Source organism: Leptopilina boulardi, unplaced genomic scaffold, assembly GCF_019393585.1.
Source record: "Leptopilina boulardi isolate dan_hultmark-lab unplaced genomic scaffold, ZJU_Lbou_2.1 LbouV2_224, whole genome shotgun sequence".
Taxonomy (NCBI): Eukaryota; Metazoa; Arthropoda; class Insecta; order Hymenoptera; family Figitidae; genus Leptopilina; species Leptopilina boulardi.
In genome coordinates, this window is record NW_026137779.1 from 3,369,191 (window position 1) to 3,396,575 (window position 27,385).

General features: G+C 29.3%; 1 protein-coding gene across 12 annotated transcripts in view; it reads right to left on the minus strand.

Annotated features, from left to right (window-relative positions):
* The window catches only part of LOC127279858 (1-phosphatidylinositol 4,5-bisphosphate phosphodiesterase gamma-1), a 449,077-nt gene that overhangs the window by 325,671 nt on the left and 96,021 nt on the right, over window positions 1–27,385 (minus strand). For all 12 annotated transcript variants that reach the window (XR_007842717.1, XR_007842720.1, XR_007842718.1 and 9 more), the window contains 2 exons: window positions 11,361–11,781; window positions 9,958–10,269 (listed from right to left, as the gene is read on the minus strand). Coding sequence is in view for 8 of the 12 variants with exons in the window: in XM_051302488.1 (XP_051158445.1) it covers window positions 9,958–10,269; window positions 11,361–11,781 (733 nt within the window). In the remaining 4 variants the exon portion in view is untranslated. The remainder of the gene's footprint in view (window positions 1–9,957; window positions 10,270–11,360; window positions 11,782–27,385) is intronic.

The following is a 27,385-nucleotide window of genomic DNA, read 5'->3' on the forward strand; positions in this document are numbered from 1 at the left end:
AATTATTTATATGATAGAAGATTAATATTGAGGTAAGTGAAATAGCAGTGAAAGTGTCAAAAATCCATTCATAACCTATAAATGTAGGTTAAAAGGTACAGTGACCGACACTCTACTATTAAAAACGATAATAACTATAAAAATAATAATATTGAATTAAATGTGATTTATTTAGTAAATTAATTAACAATATTAATAAATATCATGTTTCTTAACCTTTATAGTGGACATTTCAATAAAAGTAAGAATCACATAATATGAATATTACTGTAAAAAGAAAGACTTATTTTAAGGCCGAAAAGAGGTCTTATTTTAAGAGGCAACATTTTTAAGGCTGCTTTGCTGAATTTACGCTACGCAATTTCCATTATAACTACTAGCGTTGATTTTAAGACTCATCTTAACATAAGATTTTTTTTACTGTGCCCATAAAAATTGCTAAAAAAAATTATCATTATTAGTTGATTACTAAAAAACTGCCCATTACGTATGAAGTATTATGTATATGTATATTCACAATTTCATTGATCTTTCATTGAATAGTGTCCGTGTATATTCTATTTGATAGATTGCAAAACAGGTACATATTTAGACAGATTATTTATAAAGTAAATATAAAAATGTAAGAAATTAATTTTTTAATATTTAAAATACATTTTTAATACAAATTAATTCTATTCAAACTTCCTTTGTATGGTAATTTTTAAGTTAAAAACTGACGATTTCTTATGTTTATTATTATTTAACTATAGTAACTAAATTACATATTTTATAAATAAAATTATGTGCATTACTATAAAAATTAATAAAAATTGTTTAATGTAATTTTTCATAATTTTTAAATAGAAATTTTTACATTTATCTGCATGAAATGTACAGAGGTACCCAGGTACCTTGTCCACCTTTTAAGGAGGAAGAAACTTTGTTTATTATTTCTGAATAAATAAATAAAAAAGGTACATTATAAATAATATTAAAACACTTTGTATAGATAAATTTGATATGTCAAAAAACCTTAGGTAAATATGATTTTGAAAATTATGAAAAAAATCAATTTGAAAATTCAAAAGGTACCCGGGTACCTCGTCTGTCCCATAAAGGTTAAATAGTAGTTAAAATATTTTTTATTTTATTAAAGAGTTTCGTTCAATGTTTTCATACTATACTACTATTATACTATACAACTACTATAATACTACTACTATAATTTTTAAATTAATGTTATAAAATTTTATCAAAGTGTTATTTAATTCTAAAATTATGGTTTATATATTTTAACCCTAATATTTTATTTAAAATATACACTGAAAACTCCCAAGAGCGGTCTACCCAAGAGCGGTCTACCCGAGAGCGGACGAACTATCAGTGCGGTGTGGTAAAGAGTCAGGAGGGAAGAGATGGGTGGGATCAGAAACAGAAAATAGAAAGCAGGAGTGTATATTTTGAGTGTACCGTTACTCTGCAAGCAGTTTTATTGGCTTATTAATTACTAAATTTTGAAAAAATATATTAGTTATAAAATGACAACTTACAATACTTTATTATAAAAACAAAATTTATTAATATTTATAATAATAAATGTAGAATGTATTCTGCTAAAAGCACTAGTAATTCATTCTACGGCCCTGAGTATTCTACGTCAAGGACATTTTTCTGTAGAGCGGAGTAAGACTACTGCCGTACGCTCTTGGGAGTATCCAGTGTATTTTATTACTAAATATTTAATAAATTTCGATAAAATGTCATTTAAAGTTAAAAGTATGCCCAGGATGTCGGTCACTGTACCCGTTACCCTACTTGTTTTCTATAGGAATATGCTCGCTGTTAAATTTTGCTTCTTATTAGAATTATTTACTTAAATATTAATAATACAAATTGAGTTTTTTAACTTTAGAATGTATATGCAATTATGAAAGTTCAGAAAATGAAACAAAAACAATTAAAGGAAAAGGTGCAGAAGTACCGAATAAATACAATGTCAGGAGGCAAGGGAAGCAGAAATCTAAAGTTCCAGTAAATACAGAAAAAGTGTCTATAAAAAGTTAAGACACTAAATTATAAACCTGAATATGTTGAAAATGCTTTAAAGGCTATCGAGTTAGGAGTTTCTTTGAGAAAAGCAGCCAGTACGTATAATGTACCTGTAATTACTCTAAGTCGAAGAAAGAATAATCCTGATGTATCTAAAGCGAAAACAGGACCAGAAACAGTATTATCAAAGATAGAAGAAGATGAAATAGTTAATTGGATGTTGTATGGAGCTCAGAGAGGCATGCCTGTCACGAAAACAGAACTTTTAGATTCGGTGAAAAATTATGTTACATTGTTAAAAAAGAAAACTCCGTTCGTAGACAAACGTCCCAATCGTCATTGATTTGAGAGTTTTAGGAAACGCCATCCTCAATTGACTATAAGAAAACCTTAGCACTTGAGTACGAGTCGAACAGTTGTATCGAAAGAAAATCTGCGAGAATGGTTTAAGAAACAAGAAAAATATTTGAGAGAAAATAATTTGTTGGATATTGCTACAAGCAGAATCTAAATAAAGAATCTAATAAAGATAAATTATAATATAAATATAAATTATAATATATCTAATAAAGAATCTAATAAAACAAATATTGTCCTATGTCCTGAGTCAGAAAAAGTAATCACAGAGGTAGGATCTCGTTCAGTTTACAAAGTAGTCGATGCTTGAAAATAAAGCCTCACTGTACTATTCATGTACAGTGCAAACGGAGTTCACGCTCCACCTTTGCTTATGTATTCTTCTCAAGGAGTGATTCCAAAAAAGTATTGTTGACAGCACTCCAAAAGGTTGGAAAATTGGTGTTTCTGAAAATGGCTGGATGACGACCGAGACGTTCTACGAGTATATAACAAATGTATTTCATCAGTGGCTTCTACAGGAAAAAATTTAATTTCCAGTGATCCTTTATCCTGACAATCACGCTTCACACAAAAATATGCCACTAGTAAAATGTTGTAGAAAAAGCAAATCGAAATTATTGGTCTCTTTCCAAATTCAACTCATATCATACAGTCACTTGACATAGCATTCTTCCACCTTTTCAACCCCATCACTGTCATTGATCTCTATAGAGGCAAAAAAATGTCATGCTCCCAGTGTGTATGACCGCTATATAGCTTCCACAAAAAACCCACTTTTTTCGAGATTTTAGCCAAAATCCAATATTTTTCAGTTTTTTCAATATAGCTTTGAAACAAAACGTTTTTTGAAAAAATGACCAACAGGAAAGTTAAAGCTGATGAAATTCCTGACAATTTTCAAAAAGAACAATGCTTTAACTTTGCTGTTGGTCATTTTTTCAAAAAACGATTAGTTTTAAAGCTATATTGAAAAAACTAAAAAATATTGGATTTTGGCTAAAATCTCGAAAAAAGTGTTTTTTTTTGCGAAAGCTATATCTCGGTTAATTCTTGAGCTACACCGTTCATTTTTTTATCAAATTACTCAGAATTTTTTATACTTTCTTTTTTCTAATAACAATTTTTATGCTAAAATGTCATGGAAGGCGGCAATTTGAAAAAACTGATTTTTTGCACCTATTTTTTAAAAAGTTTTTAGGTTCCGATAGGAGTTTGTAGTACCAAATTTAGGTACTTTATTCATACCCCAAAATGAAGGGTTTAAGCAAAAAAAATTGAAGTCCTGAGTTAAAACATTATATGCCTTGTTTTTCGACTAATTTGACTCGACTATAATGATACCACTGTGCTAAAATTCATTTCATGCACTGGGTGTCGATTATATAATTTAATTTCGAAATAAATTTGAATTTGACTACAAAATCAAATCAAAAAATGAATTTCTCGAATTAAATTTGAATTTGACGTCAAAATAAATTTCAATTTAAAGTCAGAATCAAATAAAATTACATAATCGACGGTAAATAGTGAATCGCAGGGTACAACTCATGTATTGTATTCGGACAGTGGTACCGAATATCATATTAACGCGATTAAAAGTCTAACTACCGCTTATCAAATACATCATTCATTCAATGCCTTATATCATCCATAGGTGAATCCTTTTAAGAGAACAAAACAATGGTTTGATCGGTTATTGGTGAAAATCACAGAAATTGGGAAATTTTTATCGTCGATTTTTGTTTCGCTTACAACACCGCGCTGCAGAGTATTAATCGCGTTAAGCCCGCGTTCCAAATTTTGGTAGAGAGTCAGTTCCCGTGCGGTATTGTGGAAGGGGAAAACGAGTTGCCAGTCGCTGATGTAGCCGAATTTTTTATTTTTTAACTTTCATTAATTCTTTAAATTTAAATCAAATCTATACTTTATATATACTAATCGATTCGTCTTGACGTAAGGAATACGATTTTATTATATATCACCATAAATTTTGCTATTTAAAAGTTTTTTCGATTAAAAAAAATTTTTGTAAAAAAGGCGATAACATTTTTTTGGGGTATTTTTTACAATCCTTTCGTCCATTTTGAGATATGAATGTGATAAATAGGCCTACCAAATTTTACCCAAATTCATTTAAACCTGTTAAAGTTATCGTGTTCACAAAAAAGAACACACATACTTCCTGACTATTGATCAGGATCTCATAACATGTTTCTATATAGAGAAAAATTTGTTTTTGAAATTTTTAAAATTTTTATAAACGAAGGGACTGTTAAGCAAAGCTTCCTCCACGAGGAAGCAAAAACAAACCCGAAGATAAAATCAAAATTTAGTTTTAATTTTCAAAAATTTTAATCAAAATTTTTTTTTCAAATTGGACTATGCCATTCGAAAGATTATGAAAAAATCTAGACGGATCATGTCCAGAAATTATTTTTTATTTTTTCGTTGAAGTAAAATAATTAAACAAAGCATAGCGTGTCATACAAAAACTCAAAACTTTTATCCCCTCCCCTAGTGCTAATTTTTCATAAAATTCAAAAATACATGGCTGATAATTTACTAACATATATGACAACTCATAAAAAATAGGGGATAGATTGGATAAAATTTTTATTTTGCCAGGACTTTTGACGTGAAATCCATCTTTTTTATCTTAATACAATAGAAATTGAGATAATTAGATCAAATCTACTCTAGATTACATTAAGGTTTTAATGCAGTTGGATTCTGTACTGGAAAATGCTTGTAAGGTCCCGAAAACACAGTAAATGTCTTCCTGCTCTTGTATGTTTTGAAGGAATATTCCGCAAGAATTTTGAGGGAAGAAGTTATAGGAATAGTTCTGTAAAATATATATATATGGGACGTTTCACGTCAACCGGCCCACAGCTCTGTCCAAAAATCTACTAAACGAAAATTGACTTATTATGGCTTAAAATAACCGTTAGCTCATACTCTCTCAAATAAAAAGTGGCGAATTCAAAAATTCAACATGGCGTCCTTACTGTGACAACTTTTTCCAATTTTTTTACTGACTCAGCAAACAAATGTATTAATTATCTTGAACAAATCATTGCTATTAGTTAGAGAATAGGTCACTCTTATGTTTTTGGGGTCGCCGAAAATGAATCTGAAGTCAGATTAAAAAAATTTTCAAAATTCAAAATGGCGAATCCAATATGGCAGACAGGTTATTAAAAACTTAATGGATTCGCTTGAAACTTGTTACTCGGGGGTTTTTGGGGTCGCTGATTACGAATCTGAAGTCAGATTTCGAAAATTAAAAATGGCGGATTCAATATGGCGGACATTTTTTAAAAAAATTCAATGGATTTGCTTAAAACTTGTTATTCGGGGGTTTTTGGGGTCGCTGATTACGAATCTGAAGTCAGATTTTGAAAATTCAAAATAGCAGATCCAATATGGCCGATATATTTTTGAAAAATTCAATGGATTTGCTTGAAACTTGTTACTCGGGGGTTTTTGGGGTCGCTGATTACGAATCTGAAGTCAGAGTTTAAAAATTCAAAATAGCAGATCCAATATGGCCGATATATTTTTGAAAAATTCAATGGATTTGTTTGAAACTTGTTACTCGGGGGTTTTTGGGGTCGCTGATTACGAATCTGAAGTCAGATTTTGAAAATATTAAATTATTTAATTAATTTGATACTTCTAACTCAGGAGTTTTTAAAATGGCTGTTTATAAATCTGTAGTAAATATTAAGGTTTTACTGTTGGGTTAAGGTTCTCATTAAATGTAAAAAAAGAGTTGAATTTCAACTCTCTTGGGGACGTTATAAAAGTACACCCTTATGGAATTAAAGCAAAAGGAGAGTTAATAATTTACGAATTAATTTCATTACTAGGGCGTTAGTTTTAAGGACCCGGTAAGAAGCGAATAATTGAAAAGAATTCAGAGTTCCAATTCTTTTGAATTAGTGAATTTACGTTTTTGTTCAATTCCTCGATAAAGCAAAAAAAAGTAGAAAAATCTATTCTTCTTAATTGACTTGGTCAAAATTTATACTCTAAATTATACATATAACCTGACGCAGTCAATTGTAAAATATAGAAATGCCTCATTTATTCTCCACATTTTCTATTCCTCTAAATGTCCTCCAAATGTCCTGAGCTATAGTCAATTTATACAAATAACCACATGTACTTCACTTTTCAAATTTCTTATTCCTTTCATGGAAATTTTGAAGCTGGCGATTGAAAGGAATAGACATTTAGAATTTACTCTCCAAACATTTAATTTTTTTCTATTCGCTGCCAAAAAGTATGAAAATAAAGAACTTTGCGCATTTAGAAAAATAGAAAGTTTGAATTCTTTTCTATTGACTTATCTGTACTGGGAATAGAAAAGAATTCGTTTTTTTGATATTTAGATGTTCACTGGAGAATTGGGTGAAAACGTAAATACGCATATTCAGAATAACTGAAAATGATCAAGTTTTGCTTAATATATGCAAAATTTCAATCTTTCTCTATTTCTCGCTTCTTACCGAGGAGTTAATATAATTATTAACTCTCTTTTTGAGTTGATTTTTAACTTGAAAAATTTAACTTCCAACTATTATTGTTAATTTTATAAGTTGCAAAATTACGAAAAAATTGCAATTTTTTCGTGGAATTAGAAATAGTTTGTAAATAACAATAATTAAAATAACAATTTTATTAAAGTCCGTATTTCTTATTATACTTAATTCGGTAAGTTGCAAAACTAGGGAAACATTGCATTTTTTGGTGGAATTAGAAAAAAGTTTGTAAATAACAATAATAAATTGTTTAAACAGTAGTTAAAATTTTGAATTTTCAAAATCTGACTTCAGATTCGTAATCAGCGACCCCAAAAACCCCCAAATAACAAGTTTTAAGCATATCCATTGAATTTTTTTAAAAAATGTCCGCCATATTGAATCCGCCACTTTGAATTTTCGAAATCTGACTTCAGATTCGTAATCAGCGACCCCAAAAACCCCCGAGTAACGAGTTTCAAGCGAATCCATTAAGTTTTTTAAAACCTGTCTGCCATATTGGATCCGCCATTTTGAATTTTGAAAATTTTTTTAATCTGAATTCAGATTCATTTTCGGCGACCCCAAAAACATAAGAGTGACCTATTCTCTAACTAATAGCAATGATTTTTTCAAGATAATTAATACATTTGTTTGCTGAGTCAGTAAAAAAATTGGAAAAAGTTGTCACAGTAAGGACGCCATTTTGAATTTTTGAATTCGCCACTTTTTATTTAAAAGAGTATGAGCTGACGGTTATTTTAAGCCATAAAAAGTCAATTTTCGTTCAGTAGATTTTTGGACAGAGCTCTGGGCCGGTTGACGTGAAACGTCTCATATATATATATAATATAAACATTCAAAAAAATTATAGAACATGACCAAAAGAGATTATCAAAACAATTTCTAAATGATGTATAAAATGTATACCTATTACACAGGTCTACAAAATAAGACTTTTTTTTTCTTTTTAGATATCGGAGTGGTTTCCTATGTATTTTTGTGCGCTGAATCCAATCCCGGGTTAAATAATTGCATATCACGTCAAACTACTTTTCTAAAGATCAATCTAATTGTCCTAAAACTTGTTACTTGGGGGTTTTCGGGATGAATAGTTACATATCTGATTATATTTTTTTTAATTCAGAATGACCGACGCAATATGTCCTAATATGACACAGTGAAGGTGATACTAGGTCATGTCCAACCAGCAAAGGTAGGACTAGGTTTTGCCTAGCTAGCCATGGTAAGACTACGTGATATCTAAATTGAGTGTAAACTACAGTTTCTAGTACGTCAGGTGGGATATGATATACTTTTATCCTCGAGGCAGTTAGATGAATAGCTCGTTTGATTTTGTCTACCATTTTGGATCCGCAATTTTGAATTAAAAAAACTGACATCGAATTCGTAATTAGCGACCCCGAAAACCCCCGAGAAACGAGTTTAAGGCAAATTCGAACGGTTTTTAGAAAAGTCGTCCGCCATATTTGATCCGCCATTTTGAATTTATAAAAACAGACATTAGATTTGTAATCAACGACCCCAAAAATCCCCGAGTAACAAGTTTTAGGCCAACTGGATCGATTTTTTAGAAAAGTCGTCCGCCATCTTAGGTCTGCCATTTTGAATTTTTCAAATCTGACATCGTATTCGTAATCAGCGACCCCGAAAACCTCTAAATGCAGAATATAACAAAAATTGCGGTATTCTAAAAAAATTGGGCGTTAAAGGGTTAAAAAACAGTCAGGTCAGGTTAAGGGGGGCGCCTACTTTATCGGATCAAAAAAATCGATTTTTTAAAAGTTATCTTAACTGAAAGTACAACTATCAGAGAATATGCTCTTAAAATATTACGTCAAAATACAAAGTATTTTTCGAGTTACAGCTTGTAGAACGCAATAAAGCGCGTGGCCTGGTGCGCGACTCCACTCGCGGTCTCTAATACTTTTCATAATTTGTTGCGCTTATCTACTATTACACCTACCATTAAAAGTACCATTTTTATGAGGATGCTGAAGGGCTAATGTATGGACCTGGCATTGTCGATTAGCCTGTGACTGGCGTAAGTTTTTAATAAACAGCACTTATATGTTTTTCAATCTTTAAACTAGTTTTTCTCAAAACACTGTTTTTGTAGTTTGCGTACACGATAGACACGTTTTTGGGGTTTTTACCCCCACTTTTCTCAAAATCCTGACGTGGTATATAATTCTGGAACCCGAGATCGGATTCAGCGCACAAAAATACATAGGAAACCACTTCGATATCTAAAAAGAAAACCTTGTAGATTTGTGTTATTAAAAATACTTTTAAAAAGTATTTTGTACGCAATTTCTCGGAATCTTTTTGTAAAATCTTCTTAAAAGAAAATTTCCAAATATTCCAGGAATATTCTTTTAACTTATCCCACCAAATTCTCCAGGAGTATTTCAGGAAGATTCCTTCGGAACATTTAAGAGCAGGTGGACATTTACTGTATTCCCGGGACCTTCCAAGCATTTTTCAGTAGAATATGCCGAATATTACAGGAATATGTTGTGTTATCTGGGAATGTTTACAGTATGAATGATTAACTATTTTCACTCTACGCATATCGAGTGTACCACCGACAATTTCTGACGGCACTGTATATAACTGTAAAACTATTTTATTATAGTACTTTAAAAATGTCTATTGTTGAGTAATTCGTAAGTTGTACTGAACTGGTAGTCAAGCCCAGTTTAATTCAGTAACCATCCAGTACCACTTTTTGGCAGGGAAATTTAACCGAGCCCATTCTAATTCATTTGAAATTAATCGAATTTTGATAATTAAATGTCCCGAAAAAATAACTCGACCAGCGCGTCACACGAATGCCCCTACTTGAGCCAGACTCTAGCTGTAACGGGTTATGTTATTTGATCGGCATACTTAATTTGCATATCTCTAGATTTAATTGACTTACACATAATGTTAATTTAGTTTTCATTTAAAAAATGGATAATTGAATTAATAGTAGAAGCGTTCTATATCATGATTATTTAGTAAGTTTTCTTACCTGGCTTCTTAATGGGTGAGTTCGATAATGTGTAATAAGGCTATACAAACTATCAAAACAATTAGTATCGATAAGATAATATTGCGTTTGTCCCATATCTTGTTTTAATTTTATTCGACAATGATTTACTTTATTTCTTCTCCAAAATGATAGACAATAATCTCCAACAAATGTTACACATTGACGAACTAAAAAAGTACCATCTCCAAGATGAGAGTATTGTTTGAGTAAGTTCTCAGCTTCTTCTCTTCCATTTGCTAATTTTCCATGAAACCACATTTCACCAAAGTGTAATTCATCATTAGGCACTCCCTTTAATTTAAAACAAATTATTTGTGAATTACTTGATTTTTCTATAACTAATTTTGAGATAGGGTAACGGCACCAGTGAAAGAACATTTAAGGAAATGCATACTTTTATCATTTATTATTTTTGAATGCAGTTATTGAAAATTTTTTTACCAATTTTTTTTCGATAGCTAATTAAGTGTAGAATGCGAAGGTCATATTTAATTTTCATAAATATAAGATGTTAATTAAAATTTTAATTAATAAGTAAAACATACCTATTTCACCAGTGAAAGAACAAATTGTCGAATGAAAGAATTTTCTGCATCCAGTGAAAGAACAATGTGAAATATATATTTAAAATATATTTAAAAAATATATTAAAACAAAGATAAAGTAATAAAATGTTTGTAATATACTAAAATAAAGGTAAATTAATGATAATTATGAATATTTTTTAACTAAGTTTGCAGAATCTTATTTTTAATTGAAAATGCATTTATAACCTACAATCAATCATCTAGTTGCAATTTATTTTGACAATATTATTGTAACCTAACAGTGTTAACCTATTTGATTTTGTCATTTTTTTGTTTGACTTCAGACTATTCGTTGAAGGTGTTCCTTCATTGGATTGCATTGGAACCAGTGAAAAAACATTTCTGTTCTTTCACTAGTAAATAAAAAAAAAAAAACCCAATGACGGAATTTGCTTTTCTTATGGCAAATTAATATTTTATTAGCTTTTAAATGAAAAGAAGTATTTCTAATACACAAGATAAATTTAGTTTAAAGAAGACCGACGATTTAAGGCAGTTTAAATTAGTTAAATGTGAAAAAAGAAATAACGTGTCAGAGAAGAGTTCTTATTGTTGAAGATAAATTTGCAACACAACATTTAAAAAAATTTTTTTTTATAAAATTTATGTGTTAACTCTCTAGGTATCTTAGATACTAAAGACGTAAATTAAATAAGGAACATAAAAATATATAATTTATAATACCAAATTGCTTATTACACTAATTAGAATGCAAAACATGAAATTTGTTCTTTCACTGGTGTCAGTTCCTTCACTGGTGCCGTTACCCTATATAAGGAATGATAATTAACATACATCACTTGATTTTCGAATAGTGTTATTTTCTTCATCATCCATTTCTGAGTCTTGAGATTTTGAAAAAGTATCAGTATAAAATAAATTTTGATTTGTTAAAACAAAAAAATGAGGATACCATAGTCTGTCAACATGATCCTCCAAATACAGAATACCATTTTTAATGCTATTTCTTAAGTCCACTTCTTGCTTGCTATCATCATTTCGTATAACAAAAGAGTCTTCATCTACTCCATCTGGCAATTTCTTGTGTTTAATTATAATCTTTTTACGCAATACATCTGGTGAAGGTAAAGATGCTTCGTTCTTATCAATAGATTGCATTAGTAACATATCCCCGAATACCTCTTGCATTGCAGCTGCCATTTTACGTTGTTGAGGTAAAGTACAATTATCTTCTATAGAAAGTATCACTGGATAACTAGATATATTTAATTAAAACTTTAAATACAATAAACTAATAATAATAATCATCGATATATACATATATGGCTCATTTCATTTAAATTGTCATATTCCGCCTCTAATAAAGTTGAGTTCTTGCTAGACGGTATTTTAGCAGAAATCGTTAAATTTTATAAAGACTTTTTTCTCAGAATTATTAATAAAATAATGATTAATTTGACTATATTTTTTCGTTACTTTCTTTATTTCTGCTTTCGGCAAGAAACGAAGAGTTTACTTTACTTTTTTCCAACAGTTAGTGTATTAGGAAAGTTAAAAAAATTATTTCATGACTATTTACCTGTTCATTATTATTCTAACGCAGAACTTTTTCTGGAAGTTCGGAACATCCATGATATTAATTATAAAAAAATATTACACAAATATTTTCAAAATAATTTTTCTTCATACTTCGGTCGAAAGCACGTATCTCCCGCATCGACTTCACAGCAGAAAGTCGAACATTTGTGCATTGCTATAGCAATGCCACGGTCGTATAAACAGGTCTCGAATCTCTGGTGGTGAGGGCATTGGGATTACTGACCATTGTTTGTTCCAAAACGCTAGTTCCGAAAGTTGTCACCGCCCCCTGAGGGCGCAACACGATAGAGGTGTATGGCTTGCTTACATTTTGACTAGTTCTAACCTCAAATATTGGAACTTTTATTTTAAATTATTATATTTTTACGTGTTATGTATTTTTTCCTGTTTGTGCGTTATAAAAAAACAAAATGCCTAGTTTGTATTATATAAACAATTGTAATAGAAAGAATATGAATAACAAGCGAACCGTTTTCAAAGTTCCGAAAAATAAAGAATTAAGGAAAAAGAGGTTAGATGCAATACCCGGTAAACAGAGCCTCAGATCTTCGCAACACGTTTGCGAATATCATATTGATGAAAAACACATTATGCGCGAATTCTTTCGCACAGATTCAAACGGAACAGTTATTGCAAAGGTAAGGTTTTACATTCGTAATAAATAATAGTAAATGTTCTTTACATATTGCATATTTTTTGACCGTTCAGAATATTTCTTTCCACATATACCCAAGCAGCACGATATATTCCCTGAATATCCGTTGAATACCACAGTGGAATATTCTCATGATCTTCTAGGAAAATCAAAATGTCCGCATCATGGGAATATTCTATAGTGACATTCAGGGTATATTCCAGTGACATTGAGGGAATATTCCTCGGTGACATTCATGGAATATTCCAGTGACATTAAGGGGATATTCAGGTGATATTGTGGAAATATTCCACAGTTACATTGAATTTTTTTTTAAAATGTGTTTTTAATCTTCCTGCTTATTCAAATAACAATTTATAACACATTTCTATTATTTCAACACTTAAAAAAAAATTCAATATAACCGTGGAATATTCCCTCAATATCACTGGAATATTCCTTTAATATTACCCTCAATGTCACTGGAATATACCCTGAATGTCACTGTGGAGTATTCCCATGATGCGGACATTTTGATTTTCCTGGAAGATCATGGGAATATTCCACGGTGGTATTCAAGGGAAATTCAGGGGATATACCGTGCTGCTTGGGTAAATAAATTGACAACAGAAATTTTAACTGAAGCTTTAAAACAATTTTTTTCCTTGAAGCGTGAGCAGAGTTTTTAACAGCTTTGTCTCACGAAAAAATTTTTTTGCAATATTGCACCATTTTATGTGAATATATTTTTTGAAGATTCTACGTACTTTTCAAAAAAAATCTATTATTTTAATATAATGAGCTTTAATGATCGGATCGGACTGTAACTTGCACATAATTTAGCCCTAGGGGTGAGTGATTTAACCACGAAGTATTGTTAGGATTTTTCAAAAACTGTCAGAGAGGGAGGAGCTTGAATTTTTTTAAAAAATTTAAACAGTGAATTTTTGAAGACTTGTAACTTTTAAACAAAGAAGAAAAAAATGTGTCCTTTATGTTTTCAAAAGATTTTTTCCTGATCTTTCAAATGGTGCAACAAAATTTTCAAAAAATTCAAATTATGACCCTCCTTTTTGAAAATTAAACATTTTTTCGAATTTTTTTTTAAGTTCGGTCCTTTTTTTTATTTATTTTTTTTTAAGATAAAAATGTGCTTTTTCACCACAAAAATTATTGCGATCTCCTTTTTTGTTATTTTCGAGATATTAATTAATTAATTAATTAATTAATTAATGTTAATAAAAATTGAAATATTTCACAAATAAATAAAGTTATTGCAATTCTGAAGATACCAATTGAAAGCTGACGTAATTCTGCATCCAACGAGCCCTATATGGACTGTTTTCGATTAGAGGATTTTTTATAAACAATTGTCATGGTAGCCAATTGTTTATTAACAATTTACTAACCCAAAGTACTTCATATAGGTCTCGTTGGATGCAGAATTATGTCAACTTTCATTTAGAAATAACAGAATTACGATAACTATTTGTTTATAAAATATCCTCTAATCGAAAACAGTCCATATAGGGCTCGTAGGATGCGGAATTTCGTCAGCTTTCAATTGGTATCTTTAGAATTGCAATAACTTTATTTATTTGTGAAATATTTCAATTTTTATTAACATTAATTAATTAATTAATTAATTAATTAATATCTCGAAAATAACAAAAAAGGAGATCGCAATAATTTTTGTGGTGAAAAAGCACATTTTTATCTTAAAAAAAAATAAATAAAAAAAAGGACCGAACTTAAAAAAAAATTCGAAAAAATGTTTAATTTTCAAAAAGGAGGGTCATAATTTGAATTTTTTGAAAATTTTGTTGCACCATTTGAAAGATCAGGAAAAAATCTTTTGAAAACATAAGAAACACATTTTTTTCTTCTTTTTGTTTAAAAGTTACAAGTCTTCAAAAATTCACTGTTTAAATTTTAAAAAAAAATTCAACCCCCTTCCTCTCTGACAGTTTTTGAAAAATCCTAACAATACTTCGTGGTTAAAACACTCATCCCTAGGGCTAAATCATGTGCAAGTTACAGTCCGATCCGATCATTAAAGCTCATTATATTAAAATAATAGATTTTTTTTGAAAAGTACGTAGAATCTTCAAAAAATATATTCACATATATGGTGAATGGTGTTTTTGCAAACAAGGAAATGAAAAAGGAAAAATCAAAAGGTACTTCATATTTTTTTAATTTGACGCCATGCTTTGTTATATAAGAATCGGAATTAAATGATAATATGAGAACTACTGTTGAATTTTTTTTTAATTTTTAATTTAAAATGAAAATGCAATTTAATTCTTCTTTCGTTTCATTCACAGAGACTGATAGTCATGAGTGTGTCACTGACCCTTTAACAACTGTGGAAAAAATAAAGTCAGATGTAAATGGTAAGTAAAATAATTGAAAACCACCTACATTTAAAAAATAAATCTCTTTTAATTAAAGTCAACTGATTTTCGCATATTCTTAAACATAATTTTGCTTTCTAAAAATTTTTTTGTTTACTATCAATGTGTAGAATGCCATTTTTTCAATTCTTATCGACTTGGAAAAAACGTTTTTCATTCTTTTCATTTTATTAAAATACATTTTTATTCTTTTGCATAATGATTTTATATTTTTTATTTTGTGATAAAAATCATAAAATATGTTATCTAAATATTTGAAATCATTCTTTCTAAAGTATTACATAAAATAGGCCAAAATGTCACCCTTTTATCTTTTAAGCGTTCTGATTTGACAAATTTTTATTTATAGCGCATACATTTTTTTCGACGGAGTATAACAAGGAAAGGGATCATTCAAAATGTGATAGCAATCAGAATAATGCAACAACGTTTGTGACATTTAACAAATCCGTGTCTTTTCAATTTATAAATTTATCTAAGTATTTATGACTCACTGACATTATAGTAATGTATGACTTGTATTATACTTTAATGATTTATTGTTTCTGGAGGATATAGATGTCAATGAAAAATCGTATTCAATAAATATAGTTCAACCGTGAATTGTTACTGAAACAATAAACGGTACAAACCGACAACTCTTGTTTACTTATGCACAAAGTGTAATGGAAAAAGATGTTTGCAAACATGTGTTTGAAAAAAGTGTTGTCATCAATACTGACAGACAAGTACAATATGAAGTCTATCCTTTACAAGTAAATGTTGATGAAACAAGTCTTCCTAAAATTGTACGAAATATTAAAAGTATACCAAAAATCTTAGAAAATTTTTCAAGTATTCGTGTATGTAGAGGCATTGTAGAAGAGAGTACACATTTGATGTTGCCAGAAAATATAACTAGTAGTGTTTATGCAGGTGCTTGGCATCATTACAATTGTTCCCTCATCAATGATTGAATTTTATTTGTCCCGTCAATATGAGGTATTTTGTTGATGTGAAGAAACCATTGTGTTCTGTAGAAGACTGAATAATCTTTTCAATGCATTAAATAGAAAACAAAGCAATCAAGGTGTTACTCCAAATTCGAAAGAGTTTTTGGTATACTTTTGTAATAATATTTTAATAGTATAGTAAGATTTGTTCTATAATTGTTTATTATATATTAAGTAGGTTATACAAGAATCACTCCAATGGTTGAACGACTTGGAACTTCGTTAATTGCAAGACCTTATTGATCCGAGCAAATTTTTAAGTGATATAACTGATCATGGCTTAAGACTGACTCTTACTTCTACTTTGATTAATGTTAATATTTGATTGAAAAATATAATTTTAAATACCTGTTGACAGGTAATATTAATCAAGATAATTTAGAAGTGAGGTTACAATTTTATACATAATGTGAAATTTTTACATGTGTATCTTAAATCTTGAATTCAATCACAGTCTTTACTAATATTATTATTGCTTACATTAGATATGTTTTGGTACAATACGTGAAGCTGCTGGCAGCAACGAACATCCGACTTGTCCAACATTTTTGCAGCTATACAGATTGCTATCTGTATACAGTTTAATCAAACCTCCTGCATATGGTAATTGTACAGTCACGGAAGAAAAGTTTAACTTTATTTGTACAGTCACCGAAATTAAAAACATCTATAAAGGAAGTAACGCTAAGAAAACAATGGAGTTAGAGAAATTAAAATCCAGACTAGACAAAATTCTTATTGAAAAAGATTGGGAAGTCGAGAAAGTAATTGAACAAGATTACTCCACTGCATCTGTAATCGACTGTATTATTTATTATGTTACAAGTTTTTTATTTTCAATTTACGTTCCCAAATACCGCTTTTGTGTCGTCCAACTAACAATTACACAGCCCCACAAAAAAAAAAAGTGTCATGTACTTTTGACCGGAATACCCTAACCCTATGTATTTTGACGCGCTGAACACGAATCCGAAGTCCGTTTTGCTCCATCACGTCAGGATTTTTTTCTAACCTCAAAAAACATGTCGGATTTTGAGAAGTAGGCGATTTTTTTAAAAATTGATGTATTAACTTCAAACTTGGTATCTGGGGGTTTTTTGTGTCGCTGATTACGAATCTGAAGTTAGATTTTCAAAATTCAAAATGGCGGATCCAATATGGCGGACGAATTTTGAAAAATTTTAAGATTTACTTCAAACTTGGTATCTGGGGGTTTTTTGGGTCGCTGATTACGAATATGATGTCAGATTTGAAAAATTCAAAATGGCATATCCAACATGGACTTCTATCGGACATATTAGATACGCCATTATCTGTATCTGGGGGTTTTTTGGGTCGCTGATTACGAATATTTTGCGGAAAAACAAAACATACGTGTCAAATTGTTTTTAAAAAACTACAAAACTGCCAAGTTTCAGAAAAATCGTCGTATGGCACTTCCCTAGTGTTACTTGTCAGCAACTTAGAAAACCTGTAGATACCAAATTTCATAATAATCTGACAATTTTTTAAAAACAATTCCTTAATATTGAATCAGACATGTCGAATTTCGGAAATCTGACATCAGATTCGTAATCAGCGACCCAAAAAACCCCTAGATACCAAGTTTGAAGTAAATCTTAAAATTTTTTCAAAATTCGTCCGCCATATTGGATCCGCCATTTTGGATTTTGAAAATCTAACTTCAGATTCGTAATCAGCGACACAAAAAACCCCCAGATACCAAGTTTGAAGTTAATACATCAATTTTTAAAAAAATCGCCTACTTCACAAAATCCGACATGTTTTTTGAGGTTAGAAAAAAATCCTGACGTGATGGAGCAAAACGGACTTCGGATTCGTGTTCAGCGCGTCAAAATACATAGGGTTAGGGTATTCCGGTCAAAAGTACATGATACTTTTTTTTTTGTGGGGCTGTGTTATTGAAGCATGTATCACAATTCTAAATTGTCTATAGATTTCTTTGTTTTTTAACACTTGCTTCAGAAAAAATTAAATTACGATGTCAGAAAAAAATTATACATTTAGTTTTTCTTGCAGAAAACACTCTGCTGATTTATTATCATATGCGATTTACTTTATTTAAATAATACTATATACTAGAAACTACTCAACATAAAAATATTTGTGACGATTTTTATTAAGCCTAGAAATAATTAAAATTATATTTTTGCCCAATTAACGAATCAAATTCTTTATATGCACAGCTGTTTGGTTATAAGTATAATATAAACTGTGACTGTTGTATTGACAATTTATAAGAACATTTATTTTACATAAAGTTGTATATTTTATTTTACTTGCTTCTAATTATTTCATCTGAAAAATTTATTTGAAATTTTAAGTATTTTGATTCTCTAAATTTAATATGAAATTTATATGTATAAGAAATTTTTATTAGTCAAATAATAGATTAAAATTAATTGCAAGTCAATTAAATTTCTGAGAAAATTTAGAAATACAACTGTCACAAGTGGTCATTCTACTTGGTAATTGAATCCTCACATTTCTTAAAATCATGTAAACTGTTAATAATAATGATGATGGTCATTCGGTTGAGTTTTGGAAATGCAAAAATTCAACGAAATTATACTTTTATGTTATCTTTATGAGGTTAGAACGAGACAAAATGTAAACAAGCCATACACCTCTATCGTGTTGCGCCCTCAGTTGCGGTGTCAATTTTCGGAACTAACGTTTTGGAACAAACATGACTTCTCTCCCACCACCGGAGATTCAAGACCTGTTTATACGACCGTGAGCAATGCACGAATGTTCTTGATGCACACGCGCTCCATGTATTACAGCGGGAGCAAAAATTCTTTTGTAAATGGCTCGGTCGATAACTCATCGCTATTCTAACCCAACAGAACAGAGTTCATTTGCTGTCAGCTGATTTTCTCTCTCTCTCTCTCTCTGTTATTCTCTAATTCCCTCTCTCTTACAATCGTTTGTATGTGTCAGTGCATATTATAAAAGTAAATAAAATATACTGGAAAATTTGAATATAGAATTGAATATATATTTAGTTGCAAAAATTGTAGTTATATTTGTATTTTCTTTGCTTTTTTCGATGCCTGCCCCCGACAAGCAGCATTCCCTTCGCTCGTGCAGCAAATGTCGGGGCAGGCATCGAAAAAAGAGACTAGACTGAAAGAGAGAGACAGAGAAAAAGTCAGAGCTTCCAGAGTGGCCGTTAGAGGCGTTGAAGCGAGGAGCAAAAGTAAATGATGGCCGGCTGTCAAATAGAATACTCAATTAAAATATTTTTAATTAGTGAATTATTGTGCGTACTTTCGACCGTATATAAAGAAAAATAGTGTACATTACACGGGCAGAACAGTCGAAAGCCCTAAACTGCGCGATGATGCCCTCGGCTTCGCCTCGGGTATCATTTTGCGCAATGCCGGAATTCGAACTTTCTGCCCTTATATAATATAATATACTATTTAATAGACGTAAACCTACTATTTTTTTAAATATATAAGGCTCAAAATTTCTGAAATGGGCCACTAATTTTTCAATGGCGATGTTTTGTAAAATTATAATTTTTTTAAGAGTTATTGTTTTAACAATTTTTAAGCATCAAATTAGTAAAAAAAAAGCTTTTCTACGGTAAAATAAATTCTTTTATATCTTTACTCGCATACTACAGGTATCAATGATGTTAAGTTAAGTAATAATAAAAAAATTATTTATTATTTTTAAATAACAAGTTGTAAATTCAGATGTTCATTACATGAACATTTTGCTTCCTCTTTACGATGAGCAAAAAAATTTGCTTCCTCGTGGAGAAAGCAAAATTTTATTGCCAAAATGTGAATTTTAGATTTTTTAATTTTCATTAATTCCTTAAATTTACCTCAAATATATACTTTATATATATCGATCGATTCGTCTTGACGTAAGGAATACAATTATTTCACATATAAACTTCAATTTAAAAAATTACAAAATTTTATTGCCAAAATGTGAATTTTTGATTTTTTAACTTTCATTAATTCTTTAAATTTACCTCAAATATATACTTTATATATATCGATCGATTCGTCTTGACGTAAGGAATACAATTATTTCATATATAAACTTCAATTTAAAAAATCACAAAATTTTATAGCCAAAATGTGAATTTTTGATTTTTTAACTTTCATTAATTCTTTAAATTTACCTCAAATGTATACTTTATATATATCAATCGATTCGTCTTGACGTAAGGAATACGATTTTATTATATATAACCTTAAATTTTTCTATTTAAAAATTTTTTCGATAAAAAAAAATTTTTTGGAAAAAAGAAGATAAAATTTTTTTTTTGGGGTATTTTTCAAAATCCTTTGGTCAGATTTGAGATAATAATATGATAAATGAGCCTACCAAATTTTATCTAAATCCATTGAAACCTGTTAAAGTTATCTTCTAAACAAAAAAGGGATCCACACACTCACACACATACATCCGGACAATTGATCAGGATCTCATATAACATGTTTCTATAAAGAAAAAAATTTGTTTCCGGCACTTTGAAAAGTTTTATAAACGAAAGGACTACAAAGCTTCCTTCACGAGGAAGCAATATAACAATTGAAAAGCAAGTAAAAATCACGAAAAATTTTGTTCTTAATTTAATACACATTAGGTGTATAAGGCTTTTTGCCCTGTTAAAAATTGCGACCTCGTTTACGACGTCGTATTCTAAGTAGTTTGCGACGTAGTAAACGACGTAGAAAACGACATAGTAAACGACATAGTAAACGACGTCGTAAATGAAAGCGGAATTTGGGATAGCAAATGACTTCGTTTACTACGTCGTATACGATGTTGCAATAATTATTTTAATATTATTTATTTAGTAATTTAGTAAGTACCAAATGGGAAAAATACCATAGGCGTATTAATGGCAACCATCATTTTATTATTTTTTAATAGTTATTATTATTATTTTATTTTTAATAATTACATTAAAAAAAATTGTCATTAAAGTATTAGGGAAATCATTTCTTCCAAAAAAGAATTTGTCTCAAATCCAAAAAATAGGAGAGACATCGGACAGAAAAAAATTTCGACAAGAAAAAAATGTTCGATCACTGCTTATATACCAATCTAATGGCACCTCAACTGAGAGAAACAGTTATGATGTTCGCCCTCCCTGTGGCGTTGAGCGAACTAAAGTCCAGAGCTGAGCCATCAGCGCAGCGCGGGAACATTTGAAAAATTTGATTTTATTAGATATTTTATTTTATTTTAAATATGACAAATAATTAACTTAATAAATAATTAATGTCATAAATAACTATTAATAACATAATTTCATACTTAATAATTCGTTAATTATTTATTTTTAACAAAAATTTGACAAAAAAAAAATTTGTGGCCAAAAAAAATATTATTGTTACGGACGGATTTCCGTAATTTTTAATTTTTTTTTGCTAAATATTATTCATTAGAAATAATATTTGTTATTAAAATATCGTAAACATTGTTCCCAATTATACACCTACAACATGAACAACACAAACACATTCACCTATTAAGTTTCGGGAACTAGAATATTTAAATAATACTTCTAAATAATTCAATTAATATTTATAATTTCATTTTTTTACTATTTTATTTAATTTCTAAATCAAAGGTTATTTCGCAAATGAGTTCAGATTATTGAACTTCAAATTGCGAAATAATTTAAACTAAATTGCCAGTCGATTTCGCAAATTGTGGGACTTACACTGTATAGAAGTTGCCACGTTATTCTGGAAAATGAGGAAACATATAAAGTATAAAAGTAAATCAGGTGGTTGAACCGATCACGCCACTAGTAAAATGCAAGTTTGCCAAAACTTGCATGGAGACAACGAGGTGTTGATTGCAAAATCAACCCTCCCACCTCCTAAAAATCGAATACCAACAGGGCGTGATCGTTGCCACCAAATTATTGTTCGAGGAGTCTAAAATTGTTTTTCCCGCAGAGCGGATGTGTTTCCCGCAAAAAGGCGGATGAATATAAAGTTTAACTCCCACTAAGAGTGGTAGAGAATATTATTTGTTCCCCGCAGTAAGGGTTGAAATTCGTCAAGTTTGTTTATGAAAATACAAGTGAAATTTTCCACAATCTGTGAAAGTGATTATCGTATAAAAGTTCATTCAAAAAAAAAGTAAATTGAATCATTCAGTAAAAGTGTCAGGAAGGATTAAAGTGTAGATTCAGCGAAAACCTTAAGTGTTTTATTTTTAAAAAAAAGAATAATAAAAAAACAATTATTTATATTTCAAATTAACTGTATAATAAATTCAGACTTGGTGAACCCAATGTTCTGAATTTTAATACTGGATTTATGATATTGAAATAATTGTTGAAAATCAATATTTGAGACAAGCGTATTAAAAAGAAAATATAAAGATTAAAAGGGAAGCTAAAGGCTTCCGCAGATCGGAGAATCATATGTCAAGCACGAGTTTTTAAACTCTATGAGTTGGAAAAGTAATTGGATACTTTTCGTAACACTTTATTCTTTATTATTCTGGTGAGTCGCATTAATATTACATATATTAATTAAAACATATAAATATATTCTAAAAACGAGAAACATACATTATTATACACAGACCACACACACAATTTGCTTTCTTTTATTGAAAGTTTTTCTTTTATTAATTTTTTTGTTTTCTTTGTCATTTATAATAAATGACAATTTTTTGTGAGACTTGATTTTTTTTAAATCAAGTAGCTTAAAGTAAACGGTAATTAAATTGTAAATCTTTCCTAACTAAAACCAATTGGGGAACTGTATGTAGATTATTGGGGGTTGAATGAATAAATGTAATCTTATTTTATATTAATTCAACACTTGATTTATTTAATCACCTTTATACGCATTTATTTCATTTCTTTCTTTATAATCACTTTCGATAAAATACCGTCTACCCGGGGGTGTTGAATAGATAACACTCTGAATAACAGTCCACTACCTTTTTCTAATTTGCTTAGCGAAGAGCTATAACGCTTTCCGAATAAGCGAAGTTGTTAATAATAAAAATTAGTGTTATTTCTAATCTTATTATTTTTCTTCAAAATTATTTTACTTTATTTTAATTTATTTTTGTTAATTAACATCCGTCTTTAACAATTACGATAAAGAAAATAATTTTTTTGTTAAATTTTCGTAGTAAAAAATTAATGAACTAATTATTAAACTAATTATTTGGGGCGGTTCAAGTACTACACATTTAGATTCTACACCGTATAAATTCTACACGTTAAATTCTACAATGTTGTATTTTACACTAGTTTAATTTTGCACAATTTATTTGTTAAATTCTACACAGTTAAATTGCACACCGACAAACTCTACACACGTTCATATTTAAAAAAAAATTAATTCGTTAAATTCCACACAGTTAAATTGTACACCGTTAAAGTCAACACACGTTTATATTTAAATATAAAAATAATTTTGTTAAATTCTACACAGTAAAGTTGAACACCGTTAAACTCTGCACAAATTTGTTTAAAAAAATGATAATTATTACTATAAAATTCTACACAGTTAAATTCTACAAAATAAATTTCTTCGCATCAGTTTATTAGTTGTGTTAAATTCTGCACTGTTAAATTCTACACACGTTTAGATAATAAAAAATATTAAATTTGTTAAATTCTACACAGTTAAATTAAACACCGTTAAATTCTGCACAAATTTATTTTAAAAAATGAAAATTATTACTGTAGAATTCTACACAGTTAAATTCTACAAAATAAATTTATAAATTTTGTTAAATTCTGCACCATTAAACTCTAAACACGTTTATATAATAAAAAAAATTAATTTTGTTAAATTCTACACAGTTAAATTGAACATCGTTAAATTCTACACTAATTAGTTGTTGGATAATTAAATTTTTTTTTTAAATTTATTATTGTAAAATTCTACACATTCAAATTTAAACCGCTAAATTCTACACATTTTTTTAATAGAAAAATTTAATTATTTTCAAGTCTATACACTTAAATTATTGATAAAATTATTTTTTAATTAAGCTAACTAAGTTAAATTTAATATAACATTACCCGAATATTATTTTTTGATATATATTTGTGTTTATTTATTAACGTAAAGCTAATTTTTTTACCAAATTTATAGAACTATTTTTTAATTTCTTTCAAATTTTTTTGCTAAAATATTGTAAAGCATTGCCGTTACTTTCGCACACAATAAAAATCGTTACTGTCAACGTCTTTTTTTAAGTAAATTTGTGTAGAATTTAACAGTGTGCCTATTTAATTCTGTGGAATTTATTAAAATTATTTTTATATTTAAATAATAAACGGGTGTAGCGTTTAACGGTGTGCTATTTACTTGTGTAGAATTAAAAAAAAATTTAATTATCCAACAACTAATTAGTGTAGAATTTAACGATGTTCAATTTAACTGTGTAGAATTTAACAAAATTAATTTTTTTATTATATAAACGTGTTTAGAGTTTAATAGTGCAGAATTTAACAAAATTTATAAATTTATTTTGTAGAATTTAACTGTGTAGAATTCTACAGTAATAATTTTCATTTTTTAAAATAAATTTGTGCAGAATTTAACGGTGTTTAATTTAATTGTGTAGAATTTAACAAAATTAATATTTTTTATTATATAAACGTGTGTAGAATTTAACAGTGCAGAATTTAACACAACTAATAAACTGATGCGAAGAAATTTATTTTGTAGAATTTAACTGTGTAGAATTTTATAGTAGTAATTATCATTTTTTTAAACAAATTTGTGCAGAGTTAAACGGTGTTCAATTTTACTGTGTAGAATTTAACAAAATTATTTTTATTTTTAAATATAAACGTGTGTCGACTTTAACAGTGTACAATTTAACTGTGTGGAATTTAACGAATTAATTTTTATTTTTAAATATGAACGTGTGTAGAGTTTGTCGGTGTGCAATTTAACTGTGTAGAATTTAACAAATAAATTGTGCAAAATAAAACTAGTGTAAAATACAACATTGTAGAATTTAACGTGTAGAATTTATACGGTGTAGAATCTAAATGTGTAGAACTTGAACCGCCCCAAATAATTAGCTTAATAATTAGTTAATTAATTTTTTACTACGAAAATTTAACAAAAAAATTATTTTCTTTATCGTAATATTTTTTTTGGCTACAAATTTTTTTTTTTGTCAAATTTTTGTTAAAAATAAATAATTAACGAATTATTAAGTATGAAATTATGTTATTAATAGTTATTTATGACATTAATTATTTATTAAGTTAATTATTTGTCATATTTAAAATAAAATAAAATATCTAATAAAATCAAATTTTTCAAATGTTCCCGCGCTGCGCTGATGGCTCAGCTCTGGACTTTAGTTCGCTCAACGCCACAGGGAGGGCTAACATCATAACTGTTTCTCGCAGTTGAGGTGCCATTAGATTGGTATATAAGCAGTGATCGAACATTTTTTTCTTGTCGAAATTTTTTTCTGTCCGATGTCTCTCCTATTTTTTGGATTTGAGACAAATTCTTTTTTGGAAGAAATGATTTCCCTAATACTTTAATGACAATTTTTTTTTAATGTAATTATTAAAAATAAAATAATAATAATAACTATTAAAAAATAATAAAATGATGGTTGCCATTAATACGCCTATGGTATTTTTCCCATTTGGTACTTACTAAATTACTAAATAAATAATATTAAAATAATTATTGCAACATCGTATACGACATCGTAAACGACGTAGTAAACGAAGTCATTTGCTATCCCAAATTCCGCTTTCATTTACGACGTCGTTTACTATGTCGTTTACTATGTCGTTTTCTACGTCGCAAACTACTTAGAATACGACGTCGTAAACGAGGTCGGAATTTTCAACAGGGTGAGGTGGTAGTTAAATTCGAATTTGAATATTAAATTCAAAAATAATGAAATGATTATTGTATATTACTTATACCAAATTTTAGCAAAATCCATCAAATAGAACCGTAACTCTTAAAGAAATTAAAATTTTACAAACAACTTTAGGATCATATTTTGATTCGAAAATACTATAAAATTATTGATATGACGTATAGACGATATAGACGTAATGAAAAAATAAAATCATGTAATGTCGTACAATCAACAACAGCGAAATTTTATAAAGATGTAGAAATTAACGGTTGGAAATATTCGTACATACGAGATAAAAAAATTCGTGTCAGTGATTTATTAGCAATTGGCTTGTTTGAAAGAAGGACGTATATTTACATTACTCGATACATCGAGACAGTAACGACAGGCAATTCCATACAATTCACTACGCAAGTTGGAAAACTAGCAATGCAGAAGAAAAGTATGGAAGCTACAAACTTGAGGTTTTGGCTGTGAAAAGAGCCCTTGATAAGTTCCGAAACTATTTGATTGTGATACCATTTCGAATCGTGATAGACTGCTGGGGTGCTATTCTCGAAATGAGTTCCGTGCACGAATCGAAGACTTTCGAATAACTTTGTCGAAAACTGTATTCTCGAACTGTTCACTAGGCGTTCATAGACGAAACGATTCGAGTGAAATGCAACGAGTGGTCTTAACCACTCGAAGCAACAGTTTCGTGTTCGAATTTTGGTACTGCTCATGCGCAGTAGTATTATTTAATAATATTATGTTCACATATTAAAAGAGAGTCAAAGTTTCGAATTGCAATCAATTATAGAGTTTCATTCATAATAATAATAATAATAATAATAATAATAATAATAATAGTAATAATAATAATAATAATAATAATAAGAATAATAATAATGATGATGATGCAGTCAATAAATATTTCTTATATCATAAGTTATTTCATTGGTTCAAAAAAATTACACTGGAAAGTCACTAGAAATAAACGACGGTAACACTGTACAACCTATTCGTCTACGAACGATCGTCGAACGAAGTTTCGAATGGTGCTCGAGAATACGGTTGTTGCTTCGTGCACGAAACTTACCCATCGAATTTGCTCGCATACGAACAATATTCGAATGATTTCGAGAATAGGACCCCAGGGCGTTCACGAAGACAATGGCAAACAAAGATATTTCTACTCAGATTGTCAGATGGGCTTTGAAATAGGAACAATTCAGGTATAAATCGACCATTGACCTGGAACAAAGATGGCGTACATGGATGTTCTGAGCCGATATCCAGTTCCGAAGGTTCCAGTGATTAATGAGAAAACAAGTACCGTGAGGGAAC